Here is an 18,515-nt window from a genome sequence, read left to right as displayed (position 1 = left end):
TGGCAGCAGGGAGAACCTTCACCAAAAAAACAGATGAGGCACACAAATGCCTATTTTTCATCCTTTTTTCTTCTCTAGCTGTCCAAAGTTAGAAGGTGGCCAGGAAAATAGGCTTCCTACAATCACACTGCTGTTCATTGTTGATGACACTGACAGCCATGCTGGATCAGAGGTTGCCCCTAACAACCTCTCTGCACCAGGTGCTATTTGATCAATGCTGTGTTCGTACAGTTGGTGGTGCACTGCCTACTTTTTCCAATTAACTACAGCAATTGAAGCTTTGTACAAAACCACATCATCCGGGGAGCGGGGTCAGCTATTGCCATTCCTTCATCATAGTCTTATGACAACTGTTTCATTTTCCACCTACTAAGGTGTAAAAGGTGAATCTGTGGAAATGCAATGTTTATTTGTATTAGCGATGTCTGTTTATGTTATTTCAGAATGTTCAATATCACTTGCCTGCCTATTCTATAAAAGTATTGATATAGCACACTTAAGGAACCATGTATCTATGAAAAGTACCTGTGATGCACTGTCAGTGAGACATGGTGAAAAGCGCAAATGAAGATGAGCCCCATGAATTACAGTGTGCTAATGATGATGACATGGCCACATTTGACTCCTGCTCTTGGTGTTATAGAATAGCACCTCCTCTTTGCCCTATAAGTGTTGGTGTGAACCAGTTTTAAGAGATACTCCATTCTCACTCTTTTACCACCGTTACCTGTTCACATTCTGTCCAACTCATCTGAGGTATAAACTGAACACCAGACCACAACCCCATGTTAATCATGCAAGCACTGTGTAATGCACAGTAAAGACCTGCACTCTATATCCATCCAGACAGTTCTCTGCATACAGTACTGTACAGCCATTGTATTCTTTCCTCCTCCTTGCCTTGTCAGGTATAGGTATTTATGCCAAGCTAGTATGTGATGTAAGTGAATTGCAGATGGGGAGGTTTATTAGTGTTTGTTTTTATTTTTGGACGTTTAGCACTGTTGTTGCCCCTCTCCCATCTAGTGGTAAACTGTTGCCCATGTTGTTTTGTAGCTACTGGGATTTTGGGACACTTATTCCTGACAGCATTGAATCCCATCGGTGTTGACTTCAATGGTTTTAAACATTAAAAAAATTAAACAAAATGATGTCTCATAATTTTTTCCCTCCCTCCATTCTTTATTGATTCATTATTAAATCAATAAAATAAAGTACCGTTAAAACGACTGATAGACTGATAGAACACCAACAAAGCTGTCGCGAGAATAGATGCATACAGGCAAGCACACTAGATGGAGACATTTAAACGCAAGTCTGCTTTGTGTGGCCAGTGTCAGAATTGGTTCGATTTTCTCACACAGCCTAATTGTTGATGCAAGACTCGTGTCAGAGCGACCTCGTGATCAAGACAGAGGCTGTCAGTCGTCCCCAAAACATTGGCTAATTAGTCCTCCAAATGTTATGCAACCACATGGAACAATGCCCTAGGCAGTGATATTTACCGTAAACAGTTGTCCAATTACAGCCCAGTACTGCATCTATTAATGTGATGGGACACTAATTGATAGGAGTAGTGGAAAATGGAGAGCATTGGGTCGATCCTCCCACCATGAGAGCTTCTGAAAACAAACAGTTTGGAAGAATTTACAGAGAATTTACAGAGAAGAGGAATCCTGGGAATACTGGGGAATCCTGGGAGAATCTGAGCATGTTGAGTCATCTGTGTAGTGTAGTCCCCCGCAAACATGAGAACATGACACTGGCGACTAAAAGGAGAGCTATTAATCTGGTCACAATCCCCCTACCCCTCATTCCCACTGATGATAATCTGGTTCTCTTTGATATTGATGTTGTAGTGCATTTATTAAACACTGTATTTATAAGAATTTCTCATTCACAACACATTCACTCGGGAAGTCTCTCAGAGTGAGGATCTGTTCTGGGAGTTCAGAGGAACTATGGAGGATAGGGATTTGTGGCTTAAATAATGTGCTATTCTGAAACCTCTCTCACAGAAAGAATGAATGAACAGCATGTCCTCTTGGGAACCTTGTATTGACGTGTTTCAAACTGGGTCACATTATGGACCAAATCAGCAGGCTGCATGTGTCATTGCAATGGAGGAAATTAATACTGGTATTATTCCACTCTTTGATCCACATTGAGCAAAAGCTATTTTAATGGGATTCATTAGAGAGGCAGCCTCTCATATTGTGACACGGTCTGGTGAAAAGGTTCTTTTCAGGTTTTGTTTGCATATTATGAGAGTTGAAGTGTTGAAAAGCCCAATCGAAATAACAAAGAACAGTTTTAGGATCACTAAATACTTAGAATTTATTAATTGGATTCACTGTCTTGTCTGCCCTAGGTTACTGGGTAAGTGATACATGGCTTGTAAACAAACATGTTCAAAAGCAAGGCAACTGTGTGATCATCTAAATATGTGTAGTTATGTGTTTTTAGGATGATCATGTTCTATCAGCATGATGTGCTATTGCCCCCCTTGTACTGTTTCTCAGTTTCTCCAGTAATATATAAAAATAAAAAAAAGTTTTAGTAGAAGGCGATAATAGGGAGAAGGTTTTTCCTTCTATCAGTGGCCCCGGGCCCGAGCTAGAGTACTCTTCCTGCAACGAATGGTGGACTGCTGATTCACATGCTTAGTATTCAAATGTATTGATTGTAAGTCGCTTTGGAATAAGGCGTCTGCTAAATGCCAAAAATGTAAATGTAAATGTGCTAAACATGCAGTTAGGTTGTAGTGATGTTCCTTTTTAGCGGTAGCATACTAGCAGCAGTTTTGCGTGTGTTTTGATTCAGAGCTGATTTCTCAGCTATTTGGTTTGAGATGTACCAACATTCAAATAAGCATTATCTCCTTCAACTATTTTCAGATTTCAATGTTGAAATGTTTCAGATTTCATCATTGGAAAGTTTACAATCTGCACTTTCATAATCTGGAAAAAACTGAAAAATGACCATGCCCTACTTGAGGACTTTTTAACCAGACCCTGTCACATGTTGTAGAACATTAAGAAGAACAGCAAGGGATAGAGCACCAATATTCTTTCTCAATCCTTTGAAAATCTGTTTGAGTAATAGTTCAAATTTGGCTGCCACGTGACTAATAGTTACTTAGTCCCTACGTGTATCATTTTGTGTCAGCAGCCAAGAGATAGAGATAAATAGATAAATAAATAAATAAATAAATACAGAGTGAAAGACAGACACGCGGTGAGGACATCAATACCATCTGTGGTTTAATGACCGCAGCCAATGGCCTCAGGATGACGTCAACACTGAGACAGTGTGAGTCACAGATCCCAGACATGCCAGTCAATGTCAAAGGGGGCAGACCGTCTGCTGAACCATTTTGGACCCTCCCCTCAGGACTGGCTGTCGACTTTGCATCCAGCTCTTTCTGGTGATACACATCTGAAAGCTGGGAAAGGGGATTAGACTTTGCAATGCTAGACGCATCTAATAACCCCACTGAGGTGCACAGAGGGAGTACATTGTAACGCTGTCCAGAGAAAATAACCTCAAGGAAATCAATGAATACGATCTGCTCCCTTTATCCTCTTGGCTAGTGTTTTTCCGCTTTACCGTAAATTACTGATACAGTATGCCCGTGCTGAGATTATTATGCCAATGCTGATCCCTATGCATATCTAAAAAATCAGTGTGTGCTTGTACATGCTGACAACATCTGTATAGGGTCCCCTGAAGCTAGAATGTCTCAGTCCCAATAAGAGAGGGCTCATCTCTCCCTGGATTATGATGGATTTTGAGGCTTGGAGGGCAGTCATGAGTTCAAAACACATGAAAACCATTGAACTCTCTTGGATATTCATCCTCTATCTGGCTGGAACTTGGAATCGTGGGAATAATAGTGGAGTACAAAGCAAAAACTGTGCATGCGAGTTTGATACATTTATACAGAGAAAAGACTGTGAAAGTGACCTTGCAACTCCCAGACTGAGCATATCTCATACTCTTTATTGAAATAGTTGTCATCATTCCCAAAGTGGACAGAGGGGAAGTGGTGTGATTCATTGGAGATGGACATGGTGCCAGCCCTCAGACTCCTCAGGGAGACTAGGGGATACGTCACACTACCACAGCGTCACAAGCACAATTCTCACAGCAGGAAAACAGCTTGGAAAACGGTAAGACACTGGGAGCAAGAGAACATGTTGAGATTGTTGAAAACATATCAAAACCTGTCCAAGTACTTACAGCTTTGATATATTATATATAGTACTGATTTGAAGTATAAAACATGTAAACATTGAACAAGGAACAAGCAGTTTGGTCTGTTTCAGGGAATGCTTTCACAATCTCTATTATTACCTGCATATGGAAAACCTTCCTGGCATATACAGTACAATACAGTTCCATATAGTCTGGTTCTAGGACCAAGACAAATTGCACAAAGGATAATGCAAGTCCTTAAACATCAATTGCAAATTATATCGTAAAATATTAGCTTGGTTTCGTGTGCAATAGCTAACATGTTACAGTCATTAATTCCAAATGACTGGTTCCGTAACTTTAGTCAAAATGTATTTGGAGATGTTTCAGAGTGTGATCGACCAGCCCGTCCAGACATTATTCATCCGTCCCTGGCTTCTCCAAAAATGTAAGAATCAGTCCTCTTCAGTTTACCTTGATTGCACTGGACCTGAGCCGGTGGACCATTGTCTGTTTAAAAGAAGAGTAATTGTGGTGATTATAGTGCCTCTCCTCTTTCACACAGGGACAGTTTGTGGATCCTTATGATTGGAAGGGTCCTGTGTGGAGTGAGCTGGGGATGGCTGGGCCCTGGGGTGAGGCTCCTGTCCCTGATGCAACAGCAAGTCTTCAGCAGACTCTTACTGCAGAGTTGGGCCACTTTAGCCCGTCCAGTCTCAACGGCTGCTCCTGCCCCTGCAGCGGAGCTTCCAGAGAACACCCCCCACTCCCTGCTGTCCCTAGAGGAGGGTGTGCGAGACAGGGCTAGAGACGATTGACTGCGGCGGAAGGAGTCCCCTCGGCCATCCGGGCTCAGAGTCAGAGGGTGACCCTGGAACTGCCCCTGGTTTTGGCATGGACTCAAATGATGAGGGGGTCTGGACTGGGTTCTCAGACAGTGCACTCCAAGCAAACTCTGGAAGGCCTTCTTAAACTCCAGGTTGGAGCATGGGTAGATGATGGGATTGATGCAACTGTTGAAATAGCCTAGCCAGAAGGTGATCTTGAATACTGTGTCTGAAGGTCTGTATGTCGGGAACATGGAGCCTATATAGACACAGCAACACAGGGAAGAAAGTTGTGATTAATATACTTCATGTTTTTTTTCACGCAACACACAACATCAAACTATGAACCCTGATCTTTATCTCAGGGTGTTGTTGACAATAAACTGAATTGTCAATTTCATGAGGTCAAAACAATTACAATTCAGTTGGATTGATTGAGTTCTATGAACCTTTTATTTAAAAAAAATTGCCCCCAGGTCCTGCCCACAAATCCTGGGGGTTTTGCCAGAGGGCCAAATCCAAGATGAGAAACATTGAGAGACTTTTGAACCAGAGTACCTAACATCATGTATGAAGACACTTTTTCATGTAAGTTGACCACGAGGATTGCAATTCTGACATCAGTTTGACGTTATAACATCATTTTGACCCAGGGTAGGTAAGATGTGGTGTTTGGGGTTTGCCATCTCTACAGTATGTAAGGAAGGAGAATAACAAACTATAGCTATTATGAATCCATGCCACCAAACATGTATGGTTTAGTAATGGCAATTTATGTTTTGGGGATCATTTATAACTTGAATAGTTGAATAATAATAATGCTAATAATAATAATAATCATTTATAGCTTGAATAGTTGAATAATAATAATAATGATAATAATAATAATAATAATAATAAACTTAAAACATGTCATGATCAGTCACTAGATCACTAGTGATCACAGTCACTAGATTCTGCATCATCAGATTCGGAGGAATCCCCCCTTCTCCTCTGTACATCATTTTATTTTTATTTTTATTTGATTTTAAATACAATAAACATATTAAAACATCTTAAAACATAAAAAGTAAAAAAATAAAAAATAATATCCAACACAAATTCACCTCATGCAATTTACACTAGTGCGTTCGGGAGGGGACAGGAGGAAGTGAAAACCTATCTAGTCCTGGTCCTTCCTTACAATATATTACAGAATGTCTAGATATAACATAAATATCCATATACAACATACATATCAATTGCAGAAAATGAAAATGTACTTCAGTCACTTTACTACTCAGAGTCCTCTGTCCTGTACATGTCCAAAAACACTTGTTTATAGTGGCCTTTGAATTGATTCATATTTTTGCTCAGTTTTCCACTCACATCTAGTCCATTCCAAAGGGATGCCCAACAAACAGAGATGCACATTCTTTTCAGAGTTGTACAAACTCTAGGCTGTTTTAGATTCAAAGTCCCACTTAAATAATAACCACCTTCTCTACCCATATACATTTTCTGAATGTTGCTTGGCAACATGTTATTTATAACCTTATAAATAATTTGTGCAGTTTTGAATTTAACTAAACTATACATTTCAATGTTTGGCTCTTTATAAACAAACAATTTGTATGATCTAAGTATCTGGCGGGATGTACAATCCAGCTCTTCTTTGCAATGTGCATATCTTCCCCACACTTCAATACAATATGACAGATATGGTACAATATGTGTGCAATACAGTGTGTACAATATTTTCAGATTCAAAAGATATTTTGTTTTTCCTAATATTGCGATACTTGTGGTCTATTAACACTTGTGGTCTATTAACACCCCTAGTCTGTTTATTTTACGGTCTCCAAATAGCATGAAGTTAGTTTTTTTCCGATTTAAAGATAACTTATGTGTATCAAACCAGCATTTACATTTTCTTTCTTTTAATTCTTTCTTCGCTACTTCCAATAGCTGCTTCAGGTCATCTACTGAACACACAATGTTTGTGTCATCCGCAAAGACAACAAGTATTTTAAGTCAGACACTTTACAAATATAATTTATATATAGGATGAACAGTTTAGGTCCTACTACTGACCCCTGTGGGACACCACAGGTAATAGTTAAACATTTAGACATGTACTGACCGTAAATGAAAACCTGAGACAGCCACAAAAACTATGGTCAGTCTTAAAGGATATTGGATCCACAACGTCTAACAAAGCAAAGTCTCAGAATATTAGTCTGGAAATCAATGGAGACATATGTCAGGAGAATGTACAAATTGCCAATCATTAAAAAAAAAATGTTCACTACTATAGCCTCATCCCTGGTTGAGAAGCTAGATGCTTGTAAGGGACAATATGGGAGGGGTTTTGTTCAAAACGTTTACCAGAGTCTGAACGTAGCAAACAATGAATTTGAGCTAGGTACGGTAACAGAGAGTGATATCTTAAACATTCTTAATCAAATGAATACGTCTAAAGCAACAGGACTAGACAATTTGCCTGCTAGATTTATAAAGGATAGTGCCAGTATAACAGCAACAATCCTTATGCATATTGTGAATCTTTCAATAGAAACAGGAAAGTTCCCAAACGATCTGAAATCAGTCAGAGTTGTTCCCCTGTATAAAAAAGGCAGTAAAAGCCAGGTTAGCAACTACAGGCCTGTGTCAATCTTAAATATACTGTCTAAAGTCTTTGAAAGACTGGTACACAATCAATTGGAACATTATCTTCTCAAACACAAAATACTGTTTAAGTATCAGTCAGGTTTCAGAACAGCTCATTCTACAGATACGTGTCTAATTGATATTTTTGACTATATAAAAATGGAAAGCGAGAAAGGGAATTATACAGGTATAATATGTTAGATCTACAGAAGGCATTCGATACTGTTAGTCATAATATTCTTCTAATGAAGCTGAAATGTATTGGTCTAAAAGATATTGCGGTAAATTGGTTCAAATCCAATCTAGCAAACAGAGCACAGGTGTGTAAAGTAGGAGAGGCCCTGTCCACAGTTAGGGAGGTCACATGTGGGGTTCCACAAGGCTCCATTTTGGGACCTTTATTATTTTTAGTCTATATTAACGACATGCCAGCAGCAGTGACATCTAGAATGATGATTTATGCAGATGATTCTACTTTACTAGTATCAGGCAAAGACGCACATGACATTGAAGAAACTTTCAGTAGAGAACTGTCTCTGGTAAGAGACTGGTTGATTGACAACAAACTATCGATACACTTAGGAAAGACAGAGTCCATTTTATTTGGCACTAAATACAAGCTTAAGAAAAGTAACACAATCAAGGTACAGTGTGAAGGAAGTATTATCGAATCCCAATCATGTGTCAAGTACTTAGGGGTCTCTCTCGACCAATCTGTCTCTGGGGAGGAAATTGCAGCTACAGGTTTATCTAAAATTGCAAAGAAGCTAAAGTTTTTATATCGCTATACTCGTTTTATGAATTTTAAGATTAAAAAACTCTTAGTAGCAGCTTTAATACAGTGTCACTTTGATTATGCATGCTCCGCATGGTATAGTGGACTTTCCCCAAAAACTTAAGAACAAATTGCAGGTAGCACAAAATAATGTTATCAGATATATACTTAATGCTCCTCCCAGGACACACATAGGACCCATGGAAATTAAAGAAGTAGGTCTGTTACCTGTAGAGGATCGAGTAAAACAACTAAAACTCAACCATATGTTACGGCTGGGCCTTCACACACGCCCTCCCCCGCCCCCACAGCTCGAGCACCCGCCCCCACAGCTCGAGCACAGCGTGCTCTCCGCCGCAGCTGAGGCTTGTCCCCACTAATTAGATCTTCAGCCAAACCTGCACACCTGTCTCCACTCCCAATCAACCCTCTGTCTACATCTACTCTGGACTTCCCTTCACTCATCGTCAGTTCTTCCCTAAGAATGGCCTGGCAAGTATTATTCTGTTACCAGTCGTGTACTTAGCCCTCGAGACTATATTTGTGATTATCGTATTAGCCTACTGTAGAGACTTACCCTGTTTCGCCCTTCCTCTACAGCTCACGCCAGCCACTACCCCAGCCCGCCAGGCTGAAACCCCCGGACTCATCTTCCCTGTTTTTCCACCCCCCCCCCCCTTCACTGTAATAAATACCCTACGGGGCTTCACAGTATTCCGTCTCCATTGTCGTGTCCTTGAGCCCCCTCGCCCCTGTGTCATAGCACCATATGTTTGATATAGTTCATAACCGGGCCCCTGAATATATGAACTGTAACATAGATATGGAGAGAAGTAAACATAATTATAATACAAGAGGAAGTATTATATCATGCAATGTTCCTTTTGTCAAAAGTAAAACAGCAAGAAGCAAATTTTTCTATACAGGGATTTCTTTATGGAACCATCTGCCTCTGAATATTCAGCAAAGCCAATACAAAGCCATCTTTAAAACAAAAGTGAAGTCATATTTATGGGGAGAACTAATGGCTCACCCCTAAGAAAGAGAGGGTGTTTCCGTTTTGTTTTGTTTCACTTTATGTTTCCATGTTGTGTGTTTTAATATGTGTTTTTCATGCTGTGTTCTTATACAGTTTGTTATGCTGTTTTATGATGTGATGTTTTGTTTTATTCATTTTATGTTTTTATACTGTGTGATGTTTTGTTTTATTCATGTTATGTTTCCATCGAGGACCACTTTGGAAATAAGTGTTTTAAATAATGCTTTCAAGTGCCATCCTCTGGACATTACTTAGTGTCATAATGTGTAAATTATGCTATTTGTAAATTCCTAATAAAAATCAAAAAATCTAATCAAGACCCATCTGCACAAATTGCTGTCTGCTGCTTATGTAGCTTTTCAGCCACTCCAGAGCCACCCCTCTGATACACAACCTATTAATCTTTTCCAGTAATATCCCATGGTCTATTGTATCAAAAGCTTTTTTCAGGTCAATAAATATTCCTGGCTGTCCATTAGTAGGTTATGTATTTCAACAAAACTGTCCAGCCTTATAACATAATTTTGAAAGTATCTTTGAGAACTGCGACAGCAAGGATACCGGTCTATAATCTGTGAAGGAATGCTTGATGAATCTCCAGCTTTAAATAATGGGATAACTTAAGCAACTTTCATTTTATCTGGGAATGTTCCCGTTTTATGTCACATACAGTATGTGAGTTAATGGCTCCACAATTCCATCAATAATATTCTTTACCAGGGACATATCAATATCATCCCCATCTGTAGAAGTTTTATTTGTGCATTTATTTACTATATCCCTAATTTCCTCTTTCTCTACAGTTCCCAACGATATTGAATTAGTATTTCTTTCCCCACATTCCTCTACATCGAAACTCTTCCCAGCACTGCATATTTCTTTAGCTAATGTAGGGCCCACATCAACAAAAAAAGTTGTTAAATTCATCCACTACCTCATTTGTAATATAAATCTTTCTTTCCTTGTGTAAGAAATACTCCGGGAAACCAGAATTAGTTTGTCTGTTTCTGATGATATTGTTTAATATATTCCACATTCCTTTGATATTGTTTTTATTCTTATCTAATAATTTGGTATAGTATTCTGTCCTATAATTACTCATATATATATATTAAATTATTTATTGTATCTTAACTCTGCCTCTTTTGTTCTGTCTTTTATAAATATAAGGTATTCTTTTTCTTGCATGCATTTTGTATTCCACTAGTCATCCACGTATTTTCTGAATACTTGTTTTTGTTGGCTACATGGTTTCAGTGGGCAGTTTTACATCATCTCCCTCCTCCTCATCCTCCTCACTCTTATTTTCTTCGCTCTCTTCAGCTGGCCCTGGTGCAGGTAGATGCGTCAGGAGAGCAGATTGCATGTGGTGGACAGGGCCTGACTCGCAGAACTGCTTAAGCAGAGAAGAGGATGGTGTCAGCCTCAGACTGGTCAAAGCTGTAGTTCTGCATCGGTTGCTGGGTTGACAAGTTGGTGCAGTGCAGTGGGAGCCAACAGAGTAGACAACTCTATTTAGATGCAGAGTAGACTCTATTGCGTCTTCCTGTATGTTACGTTGGAGTTGAATAAGGCCAAACACTCCTCGACAACACAATGTTCCAGCAACTCCGGGAGGTTCACAAATTGACTGACCTCAACCAGGTCGATCACTGCTTTGACAGCGCTCCACTCCATCTCAGCAGCTATCGCCTTGAGTACCTCCCCGGGCTTCTCCGTGCATGCGTGTATTCTTACCGAACACCCGCCCGGTCTCGCAAGAACTGGTCAACTTCTCCTCTCCCATAGCACGGCTGAGTTGAAGTCCACAATGAGTTAATCAGAGGCATGACTGAATGTAGGGTGTGGAGGGTGGGTGAGGCCGGGTCGAACGGGAAGGAGTTGAACTGAGCATGCACTGCTCATCTTCATCCGTTTCGGGTCACATTCCATGTGCTTCCTCTTGGCTTCTTTTCGGTTAGACAGGGCATTGTGAGCCGCCCGGACCTGGGCCACATTGTTCACATTTCTGGAGTGCACCAGCAGCTGCTTCTCATTCTGGAGGATGGAGAGCCAGCCAGACATCATTTTGCTGCCCTTGTTCATTGTACACGCGATCCACATGTCCCAGGCCATGTTGGAGTAGGGATTGCCTGTGATGGATTGAGTGAAGTCAGTACAAAGGAAGGCGACCTGATCAGCAGGGATTGCTGTCAGCATTGCCCAGAAGTCAGGCAGCTACCTCCCATACCTATTGTTGCCTTGAGCAGGGTGATGAGGACATACACAGGATGATCTCCCACTAGTGGAGATGATGGTAGACAGCTTGTCCATGATGTCATTCACAACTGAGTTGTTGGGCGGTTGATTGTAAAAAGTATGAAAATAAGCCTTGCTCTTCCTCTACTCCATATTAAAGCCAGCGTGAAACCCACTGTAGGAAGGAATAGTCTGCTCAGCTGCAGATGGTGACAATCACCATTCATGTCCGCACGGGCATGAATAATGCTCTGCTTACGCTGAGGCTCTGTACTTGATGAGAACATAGTGGGCTTCGGGTGGATAGGAGGCTCACTGCGCCCGGTGGTATTATATAGTGTAACTGCCTGCATCTCAGACACCTTCTCAGTCAGTGCCTGCAACACAGTCTTGGTGTCTTCGATGTGCACATGCTCATCCTGGATGCGTTTGCCTTGTACTCCCATACAAGCTGTTACGTTCTAGACGCTGCAGAAACATCCAGTTACAGCGGTGTGCAGTACCCCTTCCTGTCAAGGTGTCATCGAGAAGGTCGTCATTGTCAGTCATACATGATTCTAGGTGCTCTGGTATAAAAGTAAAATTTTCAAGATGGCACCAGTGGCCATCTTGGATTTGTCCCTCTGGCAAAAAATCCCAGGGTTTTTGGGAGGGACCTGGGGGCTAAACATTTGATAAAAGGTCCATAGAAGTCAAATCAATCATCAAAACATCTTGGTCACGGAAAAATGAGGTTCTGGACCCAACTAATTGAAGAAAAAATATCCATCGATTAACATTCTCTGATATACAGTAGATGTTTCCTGATAAATCTAATTACTGTAAGGCAAATAATGGTTAATGGTGAGCCCATTTAGAAGAGGCTAGTAAAGGCTCCATAGTGGGGCCATTCAGAAAAACATCCTGTGTCATCACACACATTTATTTCCAGTTGAGTCCGTTTATAGTTTTTTTTCCGTTTTTTTCTTGACGTCAAGGTTAATAGTTTTATTCAAATTGCCGTCATAAATCCTGTGGCTTCTGATTGGAGGAAGACTCATTGGAGAGAGTATGAGCAGCACTATTAATAATGCAGCAAAGGAAATGATTTAACATGCATATTAAATTCAGACCCGTTGTCACTGTAAATGCCAGGGACTTTTCACACCAAACGCCTGGCACATTAAAATAATTAAACTGCTGAGGTGTCGGATGGCATTGAAATTGAGTCTGTTTGAAAAGGTAGGAGATGGGGAGGCGGAGCTTCCTTGTGAAATTCTTTATTGGAGAGTCAGCTGGAGACAGTTTACAGGAGACTTTTGAAAATAGAGTGATGTGGATATAGATAGAGAGAGAACATGGGGAGGGTTTGAAAGCCCCAGGCAGTACACCTCAGCCATTTAATCCCCAACTGTGGAACGTCTACTCTGTTGTCATTCTTAATGCTTTTTGGAACCTATAAATGCAAAAGAGAGAACTCCATTGCTGTTATTTTAGATGAGCTCATTCTCCTAGAAAATCCATAAAAAGTCAATAATGCAGTACATGTGTTTTTGAGACAGCTAAACCATTTTAGAGGGTATACTGTAGCAAAGGCCACAATGATAGATCGATAAGGAGCATATGATCACCGGCGCCCCCCTCCCCTCTCTGGAAGAGCTGTACAACACACGCTGCCTCAGGAAGGCCTCCAAGATCTCCAGAGACCCATCCCACCCTGGGAACGAACACTTTGCTCGGCTGCCCTCGGACAGGCGGTTCAGGACCATGTTCGCAAGGACAAACAGACTGAAGCTCAGCTTCTACCCCAGGGCCATTCAGGCCCTGAACACAGCAAAGACCTAGGTTCTAGGCCCTGGACAATCTAGACAATTTGATGGCAGCTACTAGATTGAAATCAAGTGCAATACTGAAACACAACTGTGAACATTTCAAACCTGCAAACTGCGACACTTTAAATGAATGTGCAATAACACTATGTGCAATATGACAACCCTCGGGTACATAAGGTTCAGAGATAGGAAATGTTAGAATAGGTATAGCATAGCATAGAGTACAGCACAGTGTTTTATTTGTATAGTATAGTATAGTGGATAGTGTACATAGCCTTTATTTATGTAAACCAGCTCTTTTCCCTTCTTGTTTTTAGTTTTTTTTTCCTAGCACCAGGGGAGCCCCCCCTCCCAAATTTCGTTGTTTGGTACCTGTACTATATCAATGACAATAATCTTGAGTGAACCATATACCCAGGAAAAAGACAAGCAACTACCCTTTGGAACGTGTCAACAAGCCTTACCCTGCTCTTGGATATGTCTTTGTGAACCACTGCTGAAATCAAGACAAGAGCAAAGCAGTCTCAAAATAAATGTAGTGCCATGACAGAAATAGCCCTCCTTACCCGTTTGACCTGATCAAACTCCCACACGGCTTTGTTTGACCAAGGCAAATAAAAATACCCATCAGAGGTCTAGTGCAATAAATCTTAACTGGAAAACCATTTGGTGATGTGTAACACAATATGTAACGTTATGAAATGTCCTTGATGAGTTTGTTAGGGAGGGCAGCCAGCCATGGTAAGGAATCAAGATCACCCTTAAAAAGCCCCTCTCAGTCTCTGTTGCAGTTGCTATATTTACGAGCATGAGAGCGTGTAATAAACTTCAACCCTGAGTGGTTAGTAAGGGCTTTGCCAGATCTGAAAAATGCTTGATTTGTATTTCCATTCTACATAGCTACATACAGTACATAGCTATAATGAAATGATGAAACTAACAAGCGGTGGGGTGCTTGGTGGTGTAGCACACTAAGTCGCCGACCATGTCACCGCAGGGTTCCCGGTTCGATTCCGGCCGGGGACATATCCTGCATGTCATCCCTTCTCTCTCTTTCACCCATCCTTCCTGTCAATCTGTACTGTCTCTATCCCAATAAAAAAAGGGTTAGGGTTACAAAAAATAATAACAACTCTGCACATTCTGTGATGTCCCCTACTCCAGCCCTCTAAACAATCACAAAGGGGACCACGGTGTAAAACATAATCCCTGACAGTGTTGTGATTAGTTTATCTGTCATTCTGCCGGTGTTGGGATTGATGAGAAGGCGTCTTAGTGTTGAGTGAGTTCCCAAGCAAGAGGCAAAGATACAGAAGGAGGAGAGAGAGAGTGACAGAGATCATCTGTTCTTGCTCTCAAAATTACAGACATTACAAAATGAATCATTGACACAGTGGGAGCTCAAGTGTGTGTCTGAAATATGAGCAGGCGACAGGTCGGGCAGTGTGCACTCAGCCTTAAGCACTACCGCAGCTCTTTGATCAGAGAGAGGGGGGGGGAAGCACTGGGACAGGCTGGCTGAGAGGGACTGCCCATGTCCTGCCTATGTCTAATCAGAGGAGCCCTATGAGAGGGGGTGGCTCCTGGCAGAACCTTTACTAGATCACAAAGACACCACTAGATCCGCCCAAATTACACTAATCTCTCTGTGCCACTTTAAAAAAGCAATATAATTAACACAATAAATGATTAATTTTACTAGCACTTAAAACTCGTTGCCTAAGAAATCAATAACAGTGTCTACATAATGAATGAACGCAAATGTAAATGTAGCCTAATTGGCTTCCTTTTTTTTTTTTTTTTAAGTAGTCTGAGAGGTGGAAGAACATGTAATAAAGGATACCAGTAAGTGGCAAGAGCAGATATGACTGGAGATCCCCAAAATAAAAACAATAAAGGAAATTGAAAATGTATGAACATGCCTCCCCCTAAAATAATTGTTAAAGTTGATAAACAAAATAAAAGTGTAGTTCAAAACAAACAAGAATTTTAACAATTGTGTAATGATAATGCTATAGTGCTAACTGTTCTCTATGTGAATTCAGTCTATATGTTCAACTGCTATGGTTACTGTCATGGTATAATTTGAGATGTACATGTTTGATTAATGATGGCACCTCAGACCATAATGAATATCTATTTTGGGAATCACCCACCATACCCCTCAACCACCTCTACCACTATCTCTGGATTGCAATTCAATTTGAAAAGTTCCTATTCCTATAACTGGCATAGGACATGGTATTGATTGCAGGACAAGCATGGAGCACATTCTCCAAGCTAAAGGCCTTGCGAAACACTTACCTATGGGCAACACCAGGAAGAAGGGCAGCCAGCAGAGCACAAAGCAGCCAATCACAATCCCCAGAGTCTTGGCAGCCTTCTTCTCACGGGAGAACTTGAGCAGGCGCAGGGCAAAGTGTGTGTTCCTGCGTAGGGCCTCATCCTCCGATACGGCTGTATTACCACGGTGTATCCGTAGTGTCACACTCTCTGAATCTGACTTGTCAGTCTTATGACCCTCCCTCAGGACCCGGCTCTCTCGGCGGGCCACCACGTACACCCTGCAGTACATAGCCAGTATGATGGCCAAGGGGAGGTAGAAGGAGCCCACAGCAGAGAAGATAGCATAACCTGGCTCCTCTGTGATCTTACAGATGGACTCATCCTCAGGAGGCGGCTCCTTCCAGCCAAACAGAGGGCCGATGGAGATGGTGACAGAGAAAACCCACAGGCCCACCAAGGCCAGCAGGGCCCTACGTTCTGTGACGATGGCTGGGTAGCGCAGTGGGTAGCTGACCCCGATGTAGCGGTCCACGGAGATCACACACAGGCTCATGATGGAAGCTGTGCAGCATAGCACGTCCACGGCTGCCCACACATTACAGAAGGGTCGTCCAAACACCCAGCGACCTAAGATCTCAAAGGTGGCAGAGAAGGGCAGCACCGTGGAGCTCAGGAGGAGGTCTGCCACTGCTAGGTTGACAATGAAATAGTGTGTGACTGTACGTAAGTGTCTATGGCAGGCCACAGACAGGATGACCAGGATGTTGCCCACCACTCCAAACATGATGAAGATCCCCAGGATCAGCCCCAGTGCCACGGCCCTGGTGACATTGACTTCTGGGACAAACGCCTGGCTGCAGTGGGAGCAGTTCTGGGTCGGAGGCTCTGGGGTCATGTTGTCTACTACAGGAACTATCTGTTGCCTTTACAGTACTGATAGACTGCACTGTATTGTACAGCAATAGTAGAGTGACACCAGTTATGTTCAGTGAGAGAGGACAAGCACATACAGCACTCTCCTGAAAGCCATTAGAATAATGAACACATTAAGGCTGTCATGTCAAGCATAATTTGGCTGATGATGTCTCAATTGAATGCGCCATTTCATTGACAATGCACCCGAAAAATTAAATGATATACATGCACAAAAAACTGAGAGCCAACCATGGTGCATGCTGGGGAACGAACAAACAGAAGGTAATCCATCTTGATTTGTTGTTAAACCACCAAAAAGGATGGCGTAGGAAGAAGTGTCAACTCAGTCGTATTTTGTTACTGAGGAGAGTTAAAAATAAAGTTCTGGTCTCTCTCTCTTCTCCTATGATCAGGTGTACTGATGCAAAACCGTTGGGAATATTATGCCGGTTAAGGGATATTCTATCCCAGTCCAGCTGGAGGTAGAAATGGTACAAGCCTGAGGTACAGTACAGACACCTTGCTTGGGTAGGTGGGGGGTGGAGGATGGGTTGTTAGAGGACAGTCCCAGGATCTGTCTGCTGAATGGACAGTTTCAACGAGGATATGAGCTGAGTACAGGAACAGTCACTGTGCAGTCACTCTCTGTGGTCTGGGTCCCCCTGTAACAAAGACATACAATCACCATGACACTTGTCTCTGAGGAAATTGACAAGACAGACAGGCACAACAACAGCCTTCAATGGAGATATAACTAATCTTAATCTCAATAGAGCAAGATGATTTTTTACAGAAATCAATATCACTTTAATATTGCATTCTGTAGCATGTGTCAATATCACTAGCTCTACAAAGTCACCCGCTCCTATCAATCTCTATACTATCATACTATGTGAAATAGTGTCTCAGAAACGCCCTCTCCTCTGGGACTGTATCATAATCTTGGTGGTATTGATTGGACATGCTGTTGGGTTGAGGAATACAGAAAGAGATCCCAGCCAAAGGCCAGACTGCCCAATGAAGCATGTCAAATAAACAAGAAGAAAAAAAGCCTTTGAAATATAATGGTAACAATGGCAAAGCCTACATGTAGCAAACAGTATGCTCAGTCTGTCCTTGACATTTTTAGAAATCAATTGTCTTACAAATCATTGATCTACATCACTCTTCTGTAAGTCATGTTGTTTACACTGGCCTGTACATGGTGGAAGTCATGAGCCATTATTCACACTGTTTCTTTGATTGACATCAATTTGCTTTTATCATCACAATTATTTAGAACATGATGCAATGCACTATTTGAAAATGCTTAGTTTTGATCTGTGTCTTAAAATAAAGTCACTGATATTTTGCAATGAGTTTTGTAATCTTATCCACCTCATTTTTCTGGTTTTCTGCTCGAAATGACATGCCCACAGTGAATATAGAATATCTCCACAATCACAAGGGCCTTCATAATGATATTGTTATCAAATGAAAGCTAACACCTGTGGGGTGGCTGTAGAAGTGTCAGAATCAAAATATATGTTACTGTGTCAGAGTAAATAGAGCTAGAACATTATAAAACATCTCAAATTCAGTCTCCGCCTAAAAAAACAACAGCTTTTACAGTGAATATCACCTTGGAAACCTGATAACGAAGCCCAAATCATCTAGGAATCAGTACTCCAGGGTCTTATTAGTACTTGTGCCAAAGTCGATGCTAGTAATGTGAGCAAATGCAACTTTGTACCTGTTTTAGTACAGGTATGTTTAGGCGGACACCTATATGTTTAGGC

General features: G+C 41.4%; 1 protein-coding gene across 1 annotated transcript; it reads right to left on the bottom strand.

Annotated features, from left to right (window-relative positions):
* Nucleotides 1-4,735: 4,735 nt before the first annotated feature.
* Nucleotides 4,736-16,717, bottom strand: adra1aa (adrenoceptor alpha 1Aa; the record flags this gene model as incomplete). The annotated part of the gene is made up of 2 exons (XM_080531451.1): nucleotides 4,736-5,283; nucleotides 15,841-16,717. 2 exons carry the CDS (start codon nucleotides 16,715-16,717, stop codon nucleotides 4,736-4,738), a joined length of 1,425 nt encoding a protein of 474 aa, XP_080387577.1.
* Nucleotides 16,718-18,515: the final 1,798 nt, after the last annotated feature.

The sequence above is a fragment of the Nansenia antarctica genome (genome assembly GCF_963989245.1).
Source record: "Nansenia antarctica genome assembly, chromosome: 5".
In the NCBI taxonomy this organism is placed as follows: domain Eukaryota; kingdom Metazoa; phylum Chordata; class Actinopteri; order Argentiniformes; family Microstomatidae; genus Nansenia; species Nansenia antarctica.
Note: the sequence above shows the minus strand (reverse complement) of the source record. Positions and strands in the feature narration are given on the sequence as shown.